This window comes from Myotis myotis, unplaced genomic scaffold, assembly GCF_014108235.1.
Source record: "Myotis myotis isolate mMyoMyo1 unplaced genomic scaffold, mMyoMyo1.p scaffold_m19_p_39, whole genome shotgun sequence".
Lineage (NCBI taxonomy): Eukaryota > Metazoa > Chordata > Mammalia > Chiroptera > Vespertilionidae > Myotis > Myotis myotis.
In genome coordinates, this window is record NW_023416345.1 from 1,558,415 (window position 1) to 1,574,064 (window position 15,650).

General features: G+C 52.9%; 1 protein-coding gene across 3 annotated transcripts in view; it reads left to right on the forward strand.

Annotated features, from left to right (window-relative positions):
* The first annotated feature begins 268 nt into the window (after window positions 1–268).
* Window positions 269–15,650, forward strand: part of MCPH1 (microcephalin 1) — a 99,601-nt gene continuing 84,219 nt past the window's right edge. For 2 of the 3 annotated variants that reach the window (XM_036303906.1, XM_036303907.1), the window contains exons 1-8: window positions 270–906; window positions 1,990–2,081; window positions 3,924–4,042; window positions 9,550–9,637; window positions 10,710–10,824; window positions 11,939–12,082; window positions 12,488–12,577; window positions 13,082–14,020. In XM_036303906.1, the coding sequence (XP_036159799.1) occupies window positions 867–906; window positions 1,990–2,081; window positions 3,924–4,042; window positions 9,550–9,637; window positions 10,710–10,824; window positions 11,939–12,082; window positions 12,488–12,577; window positions 13,082–14,020 (1,627 nt within the window). In that variant the 5' untranslated portion in view covers window positions 270–866. Of the gene's footprint in view, window positions 907–1,989; window positions 2,082–3,923; window positions 4,043–9,549; window positions 9,638–10,709; window positions 10,825–11,938; window positions 12,083–12,487; window positions 12,578–13,081; window positions 14,021–15,650 lie in introns of all 3 variants that reach the window. The other variant, XM_036303908.1, reaches the window with a different exon arrangement.

Consider the following 15,650-nt stretch of genomic DNA (forward strand, 5'->3'; position numbering starts at 1 on the left):
TATCGATCCGTAACTGGTCCCGAGTCGCAGGGAGAGCAGATAGAACGAAGGACAGACTGACAGCAGAACCTTCCCTGCCCCGCCCCAGACCCGCCCCAGGGGACCTTCCCGGGTGCACCGGCCCGGCGCCTGCTCCTGGAAGACGCCTGCGCGGAGCCTCGGGGCGGAACTGCGCCTGCGCGGAGCCTCGGGGGACGGGACTGCGCCTGCGCCCTGCGCGGGGTGGGCGGGGCTCCGCGGGCGGGAGGTTTGAAGCTGGACGGCGGAGCGCTTGGACGCAGTGTGGTCTCGGAGCGCGGAGCCCGTCCGGTCCTGTCAAACGACGTCCTATCCGGGGTTTGCGAGTGGCGGAGTTGATTGACAGGGGCGCCCGCGAGGCTTCCCCACCCGCGCCGGCGTCCCGAGCGGCCATTCCGCGCGCGAACGACAGGGCGGCGCTCGGGAGCGCGGGGAACCGAGGCGCGGTGGTTCTGAGCGGTTATTCCGCGGCCCCCGCGGGCCTGAGCGGACGACGCCCTCCCGCCCCGCTCCCAGGTGGGCCCCGGTGCGGCGCCGAGAGCGTCAGCGTCTCCTCTGGGCACCGAGGGGTGCGGCTCGGACCGACGGGCCGTCCGCCCTCCCAGCGGACGAGAGGACAGAGCGAAGGCCTCGCGGAGCAGGACCCGGACCCGCGGGAACGCGGGAGACGCGTCGGCTCGACGCAGGAAACGCCCGGCCCCGGTCCCGGGGCCCCCGCCTTCACCCCGGCCGCGGAGAAAACCGGGAGAGCGGCCGTCCGCGGGGCCGGGGAGCGGCTCCCGCCTGCGCACTCGCGGGGCTGCGGGTCCGGCTCGGCGCGGTCGGCGGTGCGGCTCCCTGCGGCCCTCATGGCGGCCCCCGGGGCCCCGCGGGGCTTGGTTCTGAAAGGTGAGAGCCGGTTCCTCGGGGGGCGGGTGGGGGCGGGCGGGGAGCTCCCGGACCCCGTGGCGTGTGCGGGGCCCCGGGCCCGGGAGGCGGACACCCCCAGCCCCACGGGCATAGATCCCCGCTTCCCCGCTCCCCGCGCCGGGGCCGGTGGCTTCGGGGCGGGTGACAAGTTAGGAAAAGAAAGCCGCCCTCGGCCACGCGTGTCCCTGCCGTGCGGACACCGCCCCCCCGCGACCGTGCCCGGAGCTGCCCGAGTGCTGGGCCGGCGGGAAACTGAGGCCGGAGCGTGCGGGCCCCCGCCCCTCGGTCCTGACCCGGGCGGCAGGGCGGGCGGGGGCAGAGTTAGGCGCTGGGCGGGGTCGGGCCCCGAGTCAGGGGGAGACCCAGGCCGCCCGACAGGCGCTGCCCGCGTGGCTGTTCCTCTTGCGGCATGTGCGCGCTTCCGCCACTTCCCTCTGCTCCGCCCGCGCACCTGGGCCCCCTTTCCGGCCCTGGGTTGGAGGAAAAGCCGCGGCGTCCGCACCCCGCTCCCCGCCCCCCGACCCCCCAGCTCCCGACCCCAAGCTGCTCCTGTCCCCGCAGGCCGGCAGCTGGGGCTGTGACCGCTGCTCTAAAGGGGGGGGGGGGGGCACAGGAGAAGGAGGGAGACAGGAAAATGCCCTCCGATTCTCCCTTCACCGCCTGTGACGTTTCATGGGAAGACAGCTCTGCCCCCTCCTCAGCTTTGTCTGTGGCAGTGTTTGCTTTGCAGCCAGGACGTCTCCTTGGCCCCGAGTCTGAACTGTTTACTGTCCCGACCTTTTCAGGACTCGCGCCCCGGAGGAGTTGAGCCTGGTTTGAGCACTTGGGGAGCGCATGGAGGGTTCATGTAAACTGTCCACGGCCATGTGCGTGTCTAACGTCGTTCTTTGCTTGAAATTTTAAGAACCATAATAGCACGGATGCTATTTTGAATAGGCTTGTAATTGGAGAAATTTAAAAAGAAGTTTTTGGTGTAAATATAACGAGAAATGTATCGAAAAACTCGGGCAAGGGATGATGGGATTTCAGTATATTTCATGCTGACACCTTGTTTGTTTTCAGATGTAGTGGCTTATGTGGAAGTGTGGTCAGCCAATGGAACAGAAAATTATTCAAAGACATTTACAAACCAACTTGTGGAGATGGGGGCAAAGGTAAGAAATTCATGTCACCATCGTACATGTGAGTAACAGATTCATCTCACCATCGCTACATGTGAGTAACAGATTCATGTCACCATCGTACATGTGAGTAACAGATTCATCTCACCATCGCTACATGTGAGTAACAGATTCATCTCACCATCATACATGTGAGTAACAGATTCATGTCACCATCGTACATGTGAGTAACATTCATCTCACTATCGCTACATGTGGGTAACAGATTCATGTCACCATCGTACATGTGAGTAACAGATTCATGTCACCATCGTACATGTGAGTAACATTCATCTCACTATCGCTACATGTGGGTAACATTCATGTCACCATCGTACATGTGAGTAACAGATTCATCTCACCATCGCTACATGTGAGTAACAGATTCATGTCACCATCGTACATGTGAGTAACAGATTCATCTCACCATCGCTACATGTGAGTAACAGATTCATGTCACCATCGTACATGTGAGTAACAGATTCATGTCACCATCGCTACATGTGAGTAACAGATTCATGTCACCATCATACATGTGAGTAACAGATTCATGTCACCATCGTACATGTGAGTAACAGATTCATCTCACCATCGTACATGTGAGTAACAGATTCATGTCACCATCATACATGTGAGTAACAGATTCATGTCACCATCGTACATGTGAGTAACAGATTCATCTCACCATCGCTACATGTGAGTAACAGATTCATGTCACCATCGTACATGTGAGTAACAGATTCATCTCACCATCGCTACATGTGAGTAACAGATTCATGTCACCATCGTACATGTGAGTAACAGATTCATCTCACCATCGCTACATGTGAGTAACAGATTCATGCCACCATCGCTACATGTAACAGATTCACCTCACCATTGCTCCATGTATTAGACCTCTGGTACATAATTTGGGGAGTTATTAGATATGAAGGGAAAAGAAGACAGTGGGAAAGTGACAGGAGAAAAAAGAACCACAGTAAGAGTTTGGCGCAGTAGGATTTATGCAACGGTTGGTCTTGTGCTAATGAGAGAGGGCTCCAGGGTGAGAATATGGATCCTGCCGTTGGTTCCTTGGCGGCGTGATGCTGTTGGTCAGGTGGGGTATGCAGGGAGGGAACAGGTGTTTAGGGAATGGTTGCGAAGTTGGGACATTGGGCATAGCTGACAGATTTTAGGTGTACCAAACTGGAACTTGAGGTAGTTAAGGCTAGTCACTGCATTTTGTACCAGCATTGAGATCCTCATTTACTAAGAATTGTCGTTCGGAATAAACTTTTGAATTTTGTCAGGTGTGTTGTATGCATCTATTGAGATGATCGTAATGACCTTTTATTTTGTTAATATAGTGGATAATCATTATTGATTTTTTTTTTCCATGTTAACCTATGTATTGCAGTCCTGGAATACATTCAAGTGGTGGGGATGTTCAGGGACAAAAGTAGGTTTGCAGTTGTGGGTACGCAAAACAGTTTATTCTCGAGTTGTTATTTATTAACTAGAGGCCTGATGCATGAAATTCGTGCAAGGGGCTTGGCCCTCGCAGCCCCAGCTTCGTCCAGAAGGTTGTCCAGAAGGACGTCTGGAAGGTCGTTCGGCTGTCGGGCCGACTTAGCATATTATGCTTTTATTATTATAGATTCCTGTACTCTTTTTCATGTGAATAACAGTAAACCGACTTTTGCCCACCCAGTATTATCCTTTTTGTAGGTTGCTACAGTTTGCTGTTTTGTTGCTTATTTTGCAACTGTCTCCATGAATGGCACTCGCTTATACTTTATGAAATTGTGTGCAAATAATAATAATGTAATTCTTTTTCCTGCACTTTATCCACAGGTCTCAAAAACTTTTAACAAGCAAGTAACTCACGTTGTGTTCAAAGACGGATACCCACGCACCTGGGACAAAGCCCGAGAGAGAGGCGTCAAGCTCGTCTCTGTGCTCTGGGTCGAAAAGTGAGTCCTTTCTTTCCTGAGTATCTAGTGTTAGTAAAGCAGAGCAGTATATTTTTCATGGATCACAGAATCGGGTGATGTTTGATTGCCGTCTTTTCTCTGCTTCTCACTGGACAAGTCATTTGACACCCTCAAGCCTCAGTTTCCAAGTTGGAGGGTGGTTATAGCATAGCTTCCCCACCCCACCCCACCCCCACCTCCCGCCTGGAGGGTGATGAGCACACAGTCCGAAGCTTGTGGTTGGAGTGCTCAGGAAACAATAAGGGAGCAAATGCCATGAAGTGATTGTATCAGCTGCCCGGGTGGCCATAGCAGTGTTCCCGAACTGGAACAACAGATGTAATTCTCACTGTTCTGGGAGCTGGAGCTCAGGGTCAGGTACTGGCAAGGCAGGGTTCGTCTGAGGCCTCTCTCTCTGCTTGGTCTGCAAATGGCTGTGCCTGAGTGTCTATGTCCTAATCTCTTACAGAGACACTAGGGGCCCGGTGCACAGGTTCCTGCACGTTGAAAGGAAATTAATTAGAAGGTGGCCAGTGGGGCAGGACTGGGCGAGAAGGGCCGGACACTCCCTGAAGCCATCCTCCCACGGTCCCTCCCCAGCGTCTGCGGAGTGAGCAGGGTCCCTCCGCCAGGTGGTGTCCCTTGACCTGGCCTGTGGGGATGGGGCCAAAACTGGCTTTCTGACATCCCCCGAGGGGTCCGGAGTATCCCCAGCCCGCAGGCCCTGACCAGCGGCAGCGAGCAAGCGGCACCAGGCCAGCCAAGGCAGGTCTGAGCAGGGAGGGGGGCCTGATCACCCCACTAGTCACCCCACAGATAGGCCCTGATCGCCAGCCAGGCCTAGGGACCCTACCGTGTACAAATTTCGTGCCCTGGGCCTCTAGTATATATAGATTAGTCCCATTGGATTAGGGCCCACTCATATGACCTCATTTAACCTTAACTAGGTCTTTGACGGCCCCTCTCCAAATACAGTCATGTTCTGAGGTTCTGGGGGTTAGGGCTTAAAAATTTTCTGGGGCCCAGTGGAGCCCTTGATGGGAGTGTTGAGGGGAAGCATGAGAGGAGATTGAGGTGGGAGAGGTCACGGGCATCCCATGATGCAGTTCTTGTGGGATGTGAGGGAGGAGAAGGTGTGGGACCAGGTCTGGGGCGGAGGCACTGAGTGAGCCAGGCTGGAGGCAGGCGCTCACCAGCGGCAGCTCACGTGAGGATGGTGGTTGTAAGTTGAACGTGAGGCTGGTGGAGCAGGCACGCTCTTTACCCAGCAGCCCACAGCTGGAAGGAGGCGGGCGGAGTGGGTTAATCAGGGCTGGGTTTTGCCAGCAGCCTCCACGGAGGGAGTGGAGGGGAGTGCAAAGCCGTGATAATGAAGGACCAGCCAACGCCAGGCTTGCCCCGAAGGGAGGGGGGGTGGGGGAGGGTGTGGTGAGCGGGCAGTAGGTCTTAGCTGGGTTGAGGGGTTGTCATTTACTTCAAAGTGTTTTCTAATGTGTGTTTGGCAGTTTATTTTACCCATTGGTTGTTTAGGAGGTTCTTGTTTAATTTCCACATATTTTGAGTTTTCCAAACTTCATTCTATTTTTGATTCCTCACTTTGTTCTGCTGTGGTCGGAACATGTTTTGTATTTTTTCAGTCTCCTCCAGGTAATTGAGACGTGCTCCGCGCCCTCACACTGGTCTCCCTGGGAGGCTGTGTTCTGTGGCTGTGGAAGGGATGTTCTCTGTGCCTTTCTGACAGGTCAATAGTAGTTGGTCCATATTTCTTTTAAGTTTTGTGTCCTCCTCTTGATCTGTCCACCATTAAATGGCACATTGACGTCTCCAAACGGCATTGTTAGTGGCTTATTTCTCACTTCAGGGCTGTCAGTGTAGCGTCTCTTTAATGAGATGGCAACACGTCCTTCGTTTTCCTTGTCTGAAGATGCCCTTATTCCGGTTCGTCTGTGGTGCCGTTTGCAGGGACATGCAGCTCCGGGGACAGTGGCTCGTCTTCAGCAGGTCCAGGTGCCCCACAGCCTGCTGTCCTCAGGCTCAGGAGGCCTGGTCATGCCCCTCCTTTCTCAGTTGGAAGTCACGTGCCCTTTTCCTCTGCCTTCTCTTAGTTTTTCTTCTTAACGTTGATTTTCGTACGTTTCCCTGAAGTGCTTTCCTCCTTGTCTTGTGTGGATTTCGCAGAGGTGCTTGAACGTATGAGCTACTAGGTTTTGGCCGTTTTTTCAAGTGGCTTTTCTGCCCCTTGACCCTCTTTGCCTAGAACTTGGATCGCTGCACAGCGGGGATCCGGCTTTTCTGGAAAGGGACAGAGCCATTGGGTGTCTATGGAGCTGCTCGGCTCTGCGGGCGCAGGGAGCCCTGGAGAAGCAGCAGAGGTGGGTGTGATGGGGCCGGGATGGCCTGGGCCTCCGTGTCAGTCCCTCCTGTGTCAGCAGCCTTTGACCTTTGACATCTTCCCACTGTCCTGAGGCCTGGCTTTGTTCATTATTTTTCAGTTTTTATTTCCTCGCCAAATCAATCTTCAAGTTCACTGACTCTTTGTCAACTCTGTTTTGTCATTATGTCCACTTAGTACATTATTTTGGGCAATATTAGTTGTAACATTTCCATTTGTCTTATTTTTATTTTTGTTTTTATTGACTTGAGAGAGAGAGAGAGAGAGAGAGAGAGACAGACAGACGTGGGGGGGAGGGCGAAACAGCGATTTGCTGTTCCCTGTATTCACACAAACTCCTTGGTTGATTTTGAAGGTGCCCCGACTGGGACCGCACCCACAGCCTTGGGTGTAGGACAACTCTGACCCACTGAGCTGCCGGCCGGGCCCTCGGTTCTTTCTCACGTGTGTGTTTTGTGTCTCAGCTTCCCTGTCTCACTGCAGGAGCGTTTCCGTGCAGAGTCCTGTTGTCGTTCAGTAACTGCGTCTTTGGTAATCCCAGCACATGGAGTTGGCATCTGTCGGTGGGTTTCTTCTTGGCTCCTCATGACATCGCTTTGGGCTGAGTTTTGGACACTGTGCGTGTTATGGACTCTGGATCCCTTCATGCTGCCTCCTCGCCCCGGTTCTCCCCTGTTTGGTGCGCAGCTCCTCCCCCTGTCGCAGTGGAAGGGCTCCCGGCCCAGAGGCTCTCTCTGTCCCCCAGTCTGTAGGAGGCCCCTTGGGCGCTCTGCTCCCTGGTTGTGCTGTTAAAACCCACTCTGTTCTGTCACCCACGTGTCTGTGTAGCGGGGGACTGTGGTCTTTCTGCTCCCATGTAAAGTGCCGGGAGCCGGTCCATCCTTGCTGTTTCAAGGGACCTGGCATATATGGCATACTGTTCTTAATATGTTTGCTCACCTTCTTGGCACTATGTGTTTTAACCAAGATCTCTGAGAAAGGTTGTTTCCCCAGGTAGGGATTTTCCCCTGAAGGTAGGGAGGGAATAAAACCTCTTAACTAAGTGCCAGGTGGGTAATTAATCACTTTAACTATGAACAATCATGCTTAAGCTACATAATCTTTACTCCCTGGAATGGAGATAAGAAACGCCCTAACCTTTGGAATAGAGATTGATAGGATTGAATCAACTGGTATAAATACAGATGTAACAAGACAGCAAGACACAGAACTTAGAACACACAGAACTTAGAACACAGAACTTAGAACACACAGAACTTAGAACACAGAACTTAGAACACAGAACTAAGAAGACAGAACCTACACAGAACCTAGAGACAGAAGAACTTCGCTGGAGAGAACATGGCAAAAGATCCTGGACTGAACCTGACTACAGAAATTGGCAAGAGAACCTGACTAGAACCTGGTGACTGAACCTGGCTGGAGAACCTGGAGAACCTAGCAAGAGAACATGGACACAGAACCTGGCTGGAGATCCTAAGCAGAACTTCGCTGGAGATCCAGACCAGAACTTGGCTGGAGATCCTGGCTAGAGATCCTGGCTAGGCTGCTGATCAACTGAACGCTGTCTCTGTGTCATTCCTTCTTCGCCGACTCCATCCACACCTTTAGGGACCCCTGGACCTGCTGGGGTTGGACTCCGGCAGTAAAGTGCATCCCCCGTGCCTGTCCTGTTTATGGCTGTGCTTCCACTGAGCCATCTGAACTCCCCTGGCTCATCCTCGGTGCAGTGACCACGGGTGGGCGAGGAGGCTCTGCCTGCATGACACGTCTTTCCGTGGGTTCCCTTCCAGAGGTGGGCGTCTGGGTTTCGAGGGCTCGCATGCTGCGTTTGTGGTGGATGCTGTCAGATTACCTCTTGGGAAAGTGCCAGTTCCGTGCTTTCCCCGCAGTGAGGCACCTGCCCCACAGCCTCCCTCGCACCGCGCCCTCTCGCCGTCCCCCCTCTGTAGGTGAGAACGTAAAGTCGGTGTCATGCTGCTCCCTTATTTTTCAGTGCACTTGAACTTCCTTCACCAGAACTTAGACCTTTATGTTAGGTTCTGTGTCTGCTTTGTTAGGGGCTGTCCAGGCTATGGCTCCTGTTTTCCACTGAAAACGTGAACAGTACATAGGAAAGGTCACTAGGTGTCGCTAGAATCCCACTCGTGGGGTTATTTCTGGGAGTTTCCTTTCTAAGAACAGACAACTGAGATCTCAGGTTCAAGATTGTTCTTCAACCTGAAGTTTGTCGAGCCTGTTCCTGCGGAGAAAAGCGGGGTGAAAAGGAGCAGTGCTTCTAAACCACCTGCCAGCTGGACCGTCCTGCTAGCAGCAAACGTTTGGTGACGCTGTGAGTCAAAAACAGCAAGCAGCGCGCACCATCTCGCTGTTACCAGTCACAGACGTTCCCGGTCTCAGCACAGGTTTGTGGAGGAGACAGGCCTGGCGTCCACAGGACCCTCAGCTAGTGGTCAGAGTCGGGGGTCAGCCAGGTGCAGCTTCATGATGCTGATAAGGTGATGTTTGCTGGATGGAGGGCAGGTGCCGGCCAGGCCCTGGAAGCCACAGCCCGTGGGGTGTGAACTCGGTGTGAGGACCCAGCTCTGGTGCCATTTGCAGAGTGGGGGATCCTGCCACTCCCCTCTTCTACTGTCTGTTTTGGAAAGCAGTTCCCAGCCCAGCTGGGGGGACAGGTATGGAGAGAAACACAGAGAGAACTGGCTTTGGAGGGAAGATAAGCTTTCTGCCTTCAACCTCTTTGGGGTCCTCCAGCCCTAAATCACTCCTTTTCATTCTGTTTTCATTATGCATTTCATGGCACGTGCTTACACCTTTTTGAGCACCGTGCACTGGTCATTCTGAAGTGGGTTACAAATCTGAAGTTATTGCAGAAGAAGGATGCTTCCTGGGCGTGCCTCTAGCTTTGGCTCTCGGCCTCAGAAACACCAGGTGGAGGAGATGTTGGGAAGTGAGAAGGCATCGGCTCTTGTACTTGGCCACGTGGGCACTTATTTAGTATACGTGTCTGTTAGGTGGCCTGTGTGTGGGTGTCCTCCGTTACACGGGCACGTGCAGGTTTCACACTACGCGTTTAGCAGACAGATGCTCACCAAGGACTTGTCTCCTCACACAGGTGCAGGACGGCCGGGGCGCACATCGATGAGGCCCTGTTTCCTGCGGCGAACACCCACGAACACCTGCCCTGCCTCATTAAAAAAAAAGTAAGTATCTGACCCAGTGTAGGCAGTTACTCATTTATTCATTCTTTTACTTTATTCCTGGAAAGGAAGTTTTTAGCAGTGGAGTCCGGCACTGCCTTCAGTGTCACTGTTGATGCTGCCATTGTCACAGCGTCCTTAGTGGTTTAGAGGTGGTTTTGCCCTCTGGGTGCTTTGAGGGGACCTGTAAGAAACGGGACTGCTGTCGGCCAAGAGGAAACCAAGTCAGGGGACCCGCGCCCAGCTCGGCGCCCTGCGGCTACGGCAGAGGAGCTGGGTGGAGTCAGATGCCCTCGTTCCGTGCGGCTGGAATGCAGAGCCGGGAGAGCGCGGGTGTTCTCACAGGAAAGCTGTGCCGATGGGGACCCGCTTCCCGAGGGCTTCGTAGGCTGAGGTTCATGACTCTGTCACCTTGTGTATGTGTAGTTACACGTCTTGCTTTTTACTGGCTCAGTGGGGTTACTGTGATTTAGAGATAAGATTAAGTTATGTTTATTTCCTTTGGCAGTTAAGAAATGACTGCTCTTGTGTTTTACTACTACGTCATAATGTTGTGGGGCAGGGAGAGACCATGAGAATGGCAAATGTCAATAGCAAAAGTAAGAAGGAGACACCATCTTCATGGGAACGAAGAATGCTGGGGTACTGAGTGCCCCAGAAGCAGAGCTGCTGGTACAGCCAGCCCTAGTGATGTATCGTCGTGTTTTTTAAATCCTCCCCCGAGGTTGTACTTATTGGTTTCTTAGAGAGTAAGGGAGAGGGAGGACCACAGACACTGATGTGAGAGACTCCGTGTGGATTGCCTCAGCCCACACCTGGGTGTGTGGCTGACCGGAAGGAACTGAGCCTGAGGCCCTTCGGTGCGCGGGCTGACGCTCCAACCAACTGAGCCACCCGGCCAGGGCCCTTATATGTTTTCACAATCGTACAAACTCACATGTAGTGCAACAAATGCCTCCTTAGGGTTTCGTCATTACTGTGATCAGAGATGCCCGGAATGGACATGAGCAGGTCCCGTTCCTGGCCTGCACAAAGGCAGCACTGAGAGTTAATGTCTGTGTTCTTTTTTGCACAGCATAGGTGTATGCAGCCCAAAGATTTTACTCCTAAAACACCAGAAAATGATAAGAGACTTCAAAAGAAATTTGAGAAAATGGCTAATGAGCTACAAAAGCAAAAAACAACATTAGGTAAGAAGAAATATGGCACCCTCCTTTGTGTTTGTGCTTGCACACCGAGGTAGCCAGTGGCATGTGGGACGGCCTCGAGAGGGGGCCTGCAGCGGCTCCAGCCAGGGAGAGAAAACAGAATAAAGTCGCCTGTGACTTGATAGTGGCCATTGCAGGGCCATGTGGCTGAGCTAGTCGGTCCCAGAACAGTTTCTGCTTATTGAGCTGTAATTGGCATCGAGCAGGATGTCAGTTTCAGGTGAACAGCCTGATGGGTTGGCATCAGTTACACCTGTGAACATCCAGCACCAGGCGTGCTTTGGAGGTGCGCTCGCTCAGCAGGCTTCACATATTGCGGCCCCTACGCCTGCTGCCACAGTCTGTCCTCTGTGTCAGTGCGTTCAGGGGCTGCTTGTTTTGTTTGTTTTGTTTCTTTCAGAGTCCACATCTTAGTGGTTTCATACAGAATCTGCCTTACTTTGTCTGACTTGTTTCCTTCAGCATAATGCTCTCAAGGTCCAATCCGTTCTGTTTTATGGCTGAGTAATGCTCCATTGTATATATGTGTACCACATTCACTCGTTGGTGGACATTTGGATTATTTCTATATCTTTACTGTTATCAACAACACTGCCTTTACATGGGTGCACATATCTTCCATTTTCTTTGGTTACCTCCTTGGAGGTGACATTGCTGGGACATATGGCAGTTCTGTTTTTAAATTTTTTAAAAATATATTTTTATTGATTTCAGAGAGGAAGGGAGAGGAAGAGGAATGTCAATAACGAGAGAGAATCATTGATCAGCTGCTTCCTGCACACCCCACACAGGGGATCTAGCCCGCAACTCCCGCATGTGCCTGACGGGGAATCCAGCCATGACCTCCTGGTTCATAGGTCGACGCTCAGCCACTGAGCCACGCCGGCCGGGCACCTCTGCCCATTTATTCACTAGATATATCCTTCTAATGACTTGGACACATACTTTAATGTCGTGAAACTCTGAAGTACTCTATGTGTTTGGGTATTTCTCTCTGCCTGTGTCACCCGGCCTCTGAATTCAGTGTTTCAGACCAACCCTGTACATCATGGGTACAAATAAGCATTTCTGTAGCTATGGCTTGTCTTTGTTCCAGATAACGACGTCCCTGTCCTCTTGTTTGAATCCAATGGTGCCTTGATGTACAGCCCCACAGCGACCGCGTACAGAGGTCGTCACCGCGCCATGGAGCAGAGGCTGCAGGAGATGAAGGAGAAGCGGGCAAACCTCTCCCCTACCTGTAAGCCTCACGTGGTCAGATGAGCGCTGTGCTGACCCATCAGTTGTGGTGGGAAGTGTTTGAGTTAAAGTTACCCGATTCCAACAGATTTTAATCTGTCTCCGGGTAGACTTGAAATTTTCTTCCAGAAATTCCTTATGCTTCATTAATATAAGGTGTCCCCCCAAAATATATACACAGACAGTTTTTAGTAGCTCGGTTGATGTTTCTTTCTTTTCAGATTTAACCCATTGGAATTAATAATTATTTAAAGTGTGTATACATTTTTTTGGAACACCTTTATTTTAGGCGTATATTGAGTGTATAGTTAGTATTCTCCAGGGTTAAGAGTAGAATGTGGGCTTTCTGCTGGCTGCATCTGAAAAAATAACAAAATTGTATCTAATGTTTTGATTATGCTTCCAGCTTCCCAGATGATGGAAAAGTCTTTCGATAACCCAGCTCACGCCTCCTGTGAAGCTTCTTTGAATATCTCACATGACACTTTGTGTTCAGGTAGATCATTTTCTGTGATATTTTAGCTTTAAGAATATTATGTTTTCTCTTATTTGGAATTTTATTTGATGAGAAGACTAGTTACTTAAAACTAGAATTCCCTGAATTTACCCTGAAATTAGGAATTATAGTAAGAAGTAGTTCATTGTAATAAGCACATGACGTGTTTGTGGTTCCTGTGGTTTTTCTCTTGGGCATTTTCTTTCTGGGCACAGAATCAGTTGCTCATTAAAAGAAAACAAACAGTTACAATCTCAGGTGAGCTAACTTGCGATTCAAGCGTCCAGTACAGAGCACAGTAGGAGCTGCAGAAGCGGGTTCCGCAGCCTGTGCAGTGGGTGCAGGGAGAGTGTGATCACATGGGTCACAACACACCTCCCGGGCGTCCCCCACAGGCTGGGGTCTCCCTGACCCGAGGACGTGCTGGGAAGGTGCCACTGTGAGGGAGCTCCGGTGCCCGTGGGGATGGAGACCTTCTAAGTGCACTCGCTCCCTGTTTTCCAGAGGACTCCTGGGCTGGCGGCCTGCAGTCATCTTTTGACGATCCTTGTGGAGACTCGGGGCATGGGGATCAGGAGAGGAAATCGGGAGGACCCGCTGACGACACTAGAAGCCCCCTGTGTGCTTCGTCACCGGCATTGGAAACGAGCAGCGTTCGCGCACCTGCGTCTCCCAGGTACCTCGGCCGGCTCGCACCTCAGATGCCTGAGCGCCATCGTGCGGAGGAGGACGCGGGTTGGCAGACGGACCCTGCAGGCGTGGCGGCCACCCCTGACCAGCAGCCTTCGGTAACTAAAGGCCACCATCTGGGACACGTAGCCAGGAGCTCCTCCGCGAAGAGAAAGCGCCCGTTGGAGCACGCCCACGCGCCCCCGGAGGGGAGGCCGAAGAAGCCCAAGTGCGGCCGGAAGTCTGCTGTGCGGCTGTTCTCCTCCCCCAGGGGCCAGGCCCCGGCCAGCCCGGCCTTGGGGACTCCTCCTGGGGGCACGTCCTCCTATGAGGATTACTTCTCACCAGACAACCTCTGGGAGAGGAGCCTGGGGACTCTCCCTCCAGGGCTGCAGTCGCCTCCTGGCCCCGCCCACCCCCCCTGCAGAGCCGGGCTCTCCAGGCGGGAGCGAGCCAGCATCCTGGGCATGTCCGACTTCTCCTGCCTGGGCAAGGACCCCAGCTTGGTCCCCGCTGCCAGTGCCACTGCCCAGGCCAGCCCGGGGCTTCATGCACCTGCAAGTGGGGGGTCCCACGCACCTGTCCCGAGGAACATGCCTGCTGCCGAGGCCGCTCCGGGGCGCGGCCCCCCTGAGGATGCTCAGAGAGGAGACGGGAGCCCTGAGGGACACCACGGGGCCGGCACCCCCGGCGGCAAGGAGAGCGGGGACCCGGCGGATGTGAGGCACCCGCGGGAAGAGGACGCCACCTCTGGACGGTTGAGTTCCCCTGCAGGTGAATCTCAGTGAGGAGCTGGGTGTTGTAGGTGACGGAGTGTGGAGGATCCAGAGAACGGGAAGACGTAGCCAGAGGGTGCAGAGGGGACGGCGGCCCGTGTCTGTTACAGGAATGTGGCATGGCGTATCCATCTTTACATTCATCAGAGCTTTTCTGTAATTGAACATATTTTTCTTTTTAAAGATTGTGGGCTTGACACTCTCCAATGGTACGTTCTTTAGGGTCCTGGCTCACCTCTCTGTGGGGTTTCTGGGTCCCACCTGCTGCTACGGACCTGCTTCTCTCACCCTTACCTTCTCAGGCGAGAGCCATCCTCGGAGGCACCGCCGGCAGCCTCGGCGCAGCTGCTGTGCAGGCCACTCGGGTGATCGCAGTTCCCCACGGGGGGCTGTCGCCTCAGAGGGAAGTGAAGGTGGCGTCGGCCGATTCTGTCGGGACAGGGAAGGTGTGGAAAGTGCATGGACATATGTGATCAGTATTTGCTTTGAAGAAGCTTTGGGCTTTGTTTGCTATAAAGACATAGATAATGTTTTCCTTCGTAAGGGGTTCATGGCAGCAGGCCTTCCTTAATTCTATTTATTTTGCTTTAAATAGGTTAAATGTCATTCAGATAGATTTATTCCACTCTGTAACTTAGTTGTGGCCATATTAGCGAGCTCTGCATTGTAGTAATTTCAGCAAAGGCAGCAGAATCAGAAAACGCTTTGCGCTTTCCGGCTTTGAGCAGAACTGTGCGTCAGCCATCAGAATGCGAAACCTTGAAATTCAACTGTCTTTACCAACGGTTGGGCTGAATGTTTCACTAAGACCAAGTGTATTCTTCCCCATTTTTCTGTTCCTCAAATGCTGTTAACCACCCTTTTCAAGATGGAAAGTTTGGGGTTGAAATAATCGTAGATGTATTGTATATCTTTTCCTTGGAAGTAAATGAACTTCCCAAAATCATCTCACAAAGAGGATTTTGTATGTTTTTAATTTAATTTTTATGTCTCATTTTTCTGAAAATATATAAAATTTGACAAGAAAGTGTATCTTATATTCCATTATGCTTAGTATGTGTTTGCAAATATTTATTTTAAAATGGTGTGGACTGTAAAGGGAGTTCAGAACACTGGGCCATAGACTAGTTTTGGTGGTTCAGGATATCCCTGGCTGTGCCCTGTGTATTTCAGAGCTTCGAGTGCTATTTGTGACACCCACGTACAAAGCACGTACACGCAGGTGTGGCGAGCTGGTGTCGGGACGCAGTGCGCCCTGGGGTGTCAGGAGGCGGCTGGTGGTCCTTGGGGGACTCACCCAGTGCCCGCGCCCTGTGAGGTCGGTAGCTCAGGCCTCCAGGAACTTCCAGTCCAGCCACCGCCAGGTGTGGGCTGCCACGCAGAGGGTGACTCGGAGCCCCTGTCATGCCACAGGGACAAGATCCTGGCCCTTCAGGGCCAAGGAGGCCTGCGCATCGTCTGGTCTGATCTGAGCCTGGCTTTGTGGTGATGGAGTCAAGACCCGTGGTGTTGCGGTGGCCCATCCTCAGCCATGGTATCACCTCCCCTGGGAATCGGCTACGTGTCAAAGGGGGCGGGGACGGGGTGAGGTCAGAAAGGCCGCGGCAGCCTGGGGCTCGCTGTGGTTT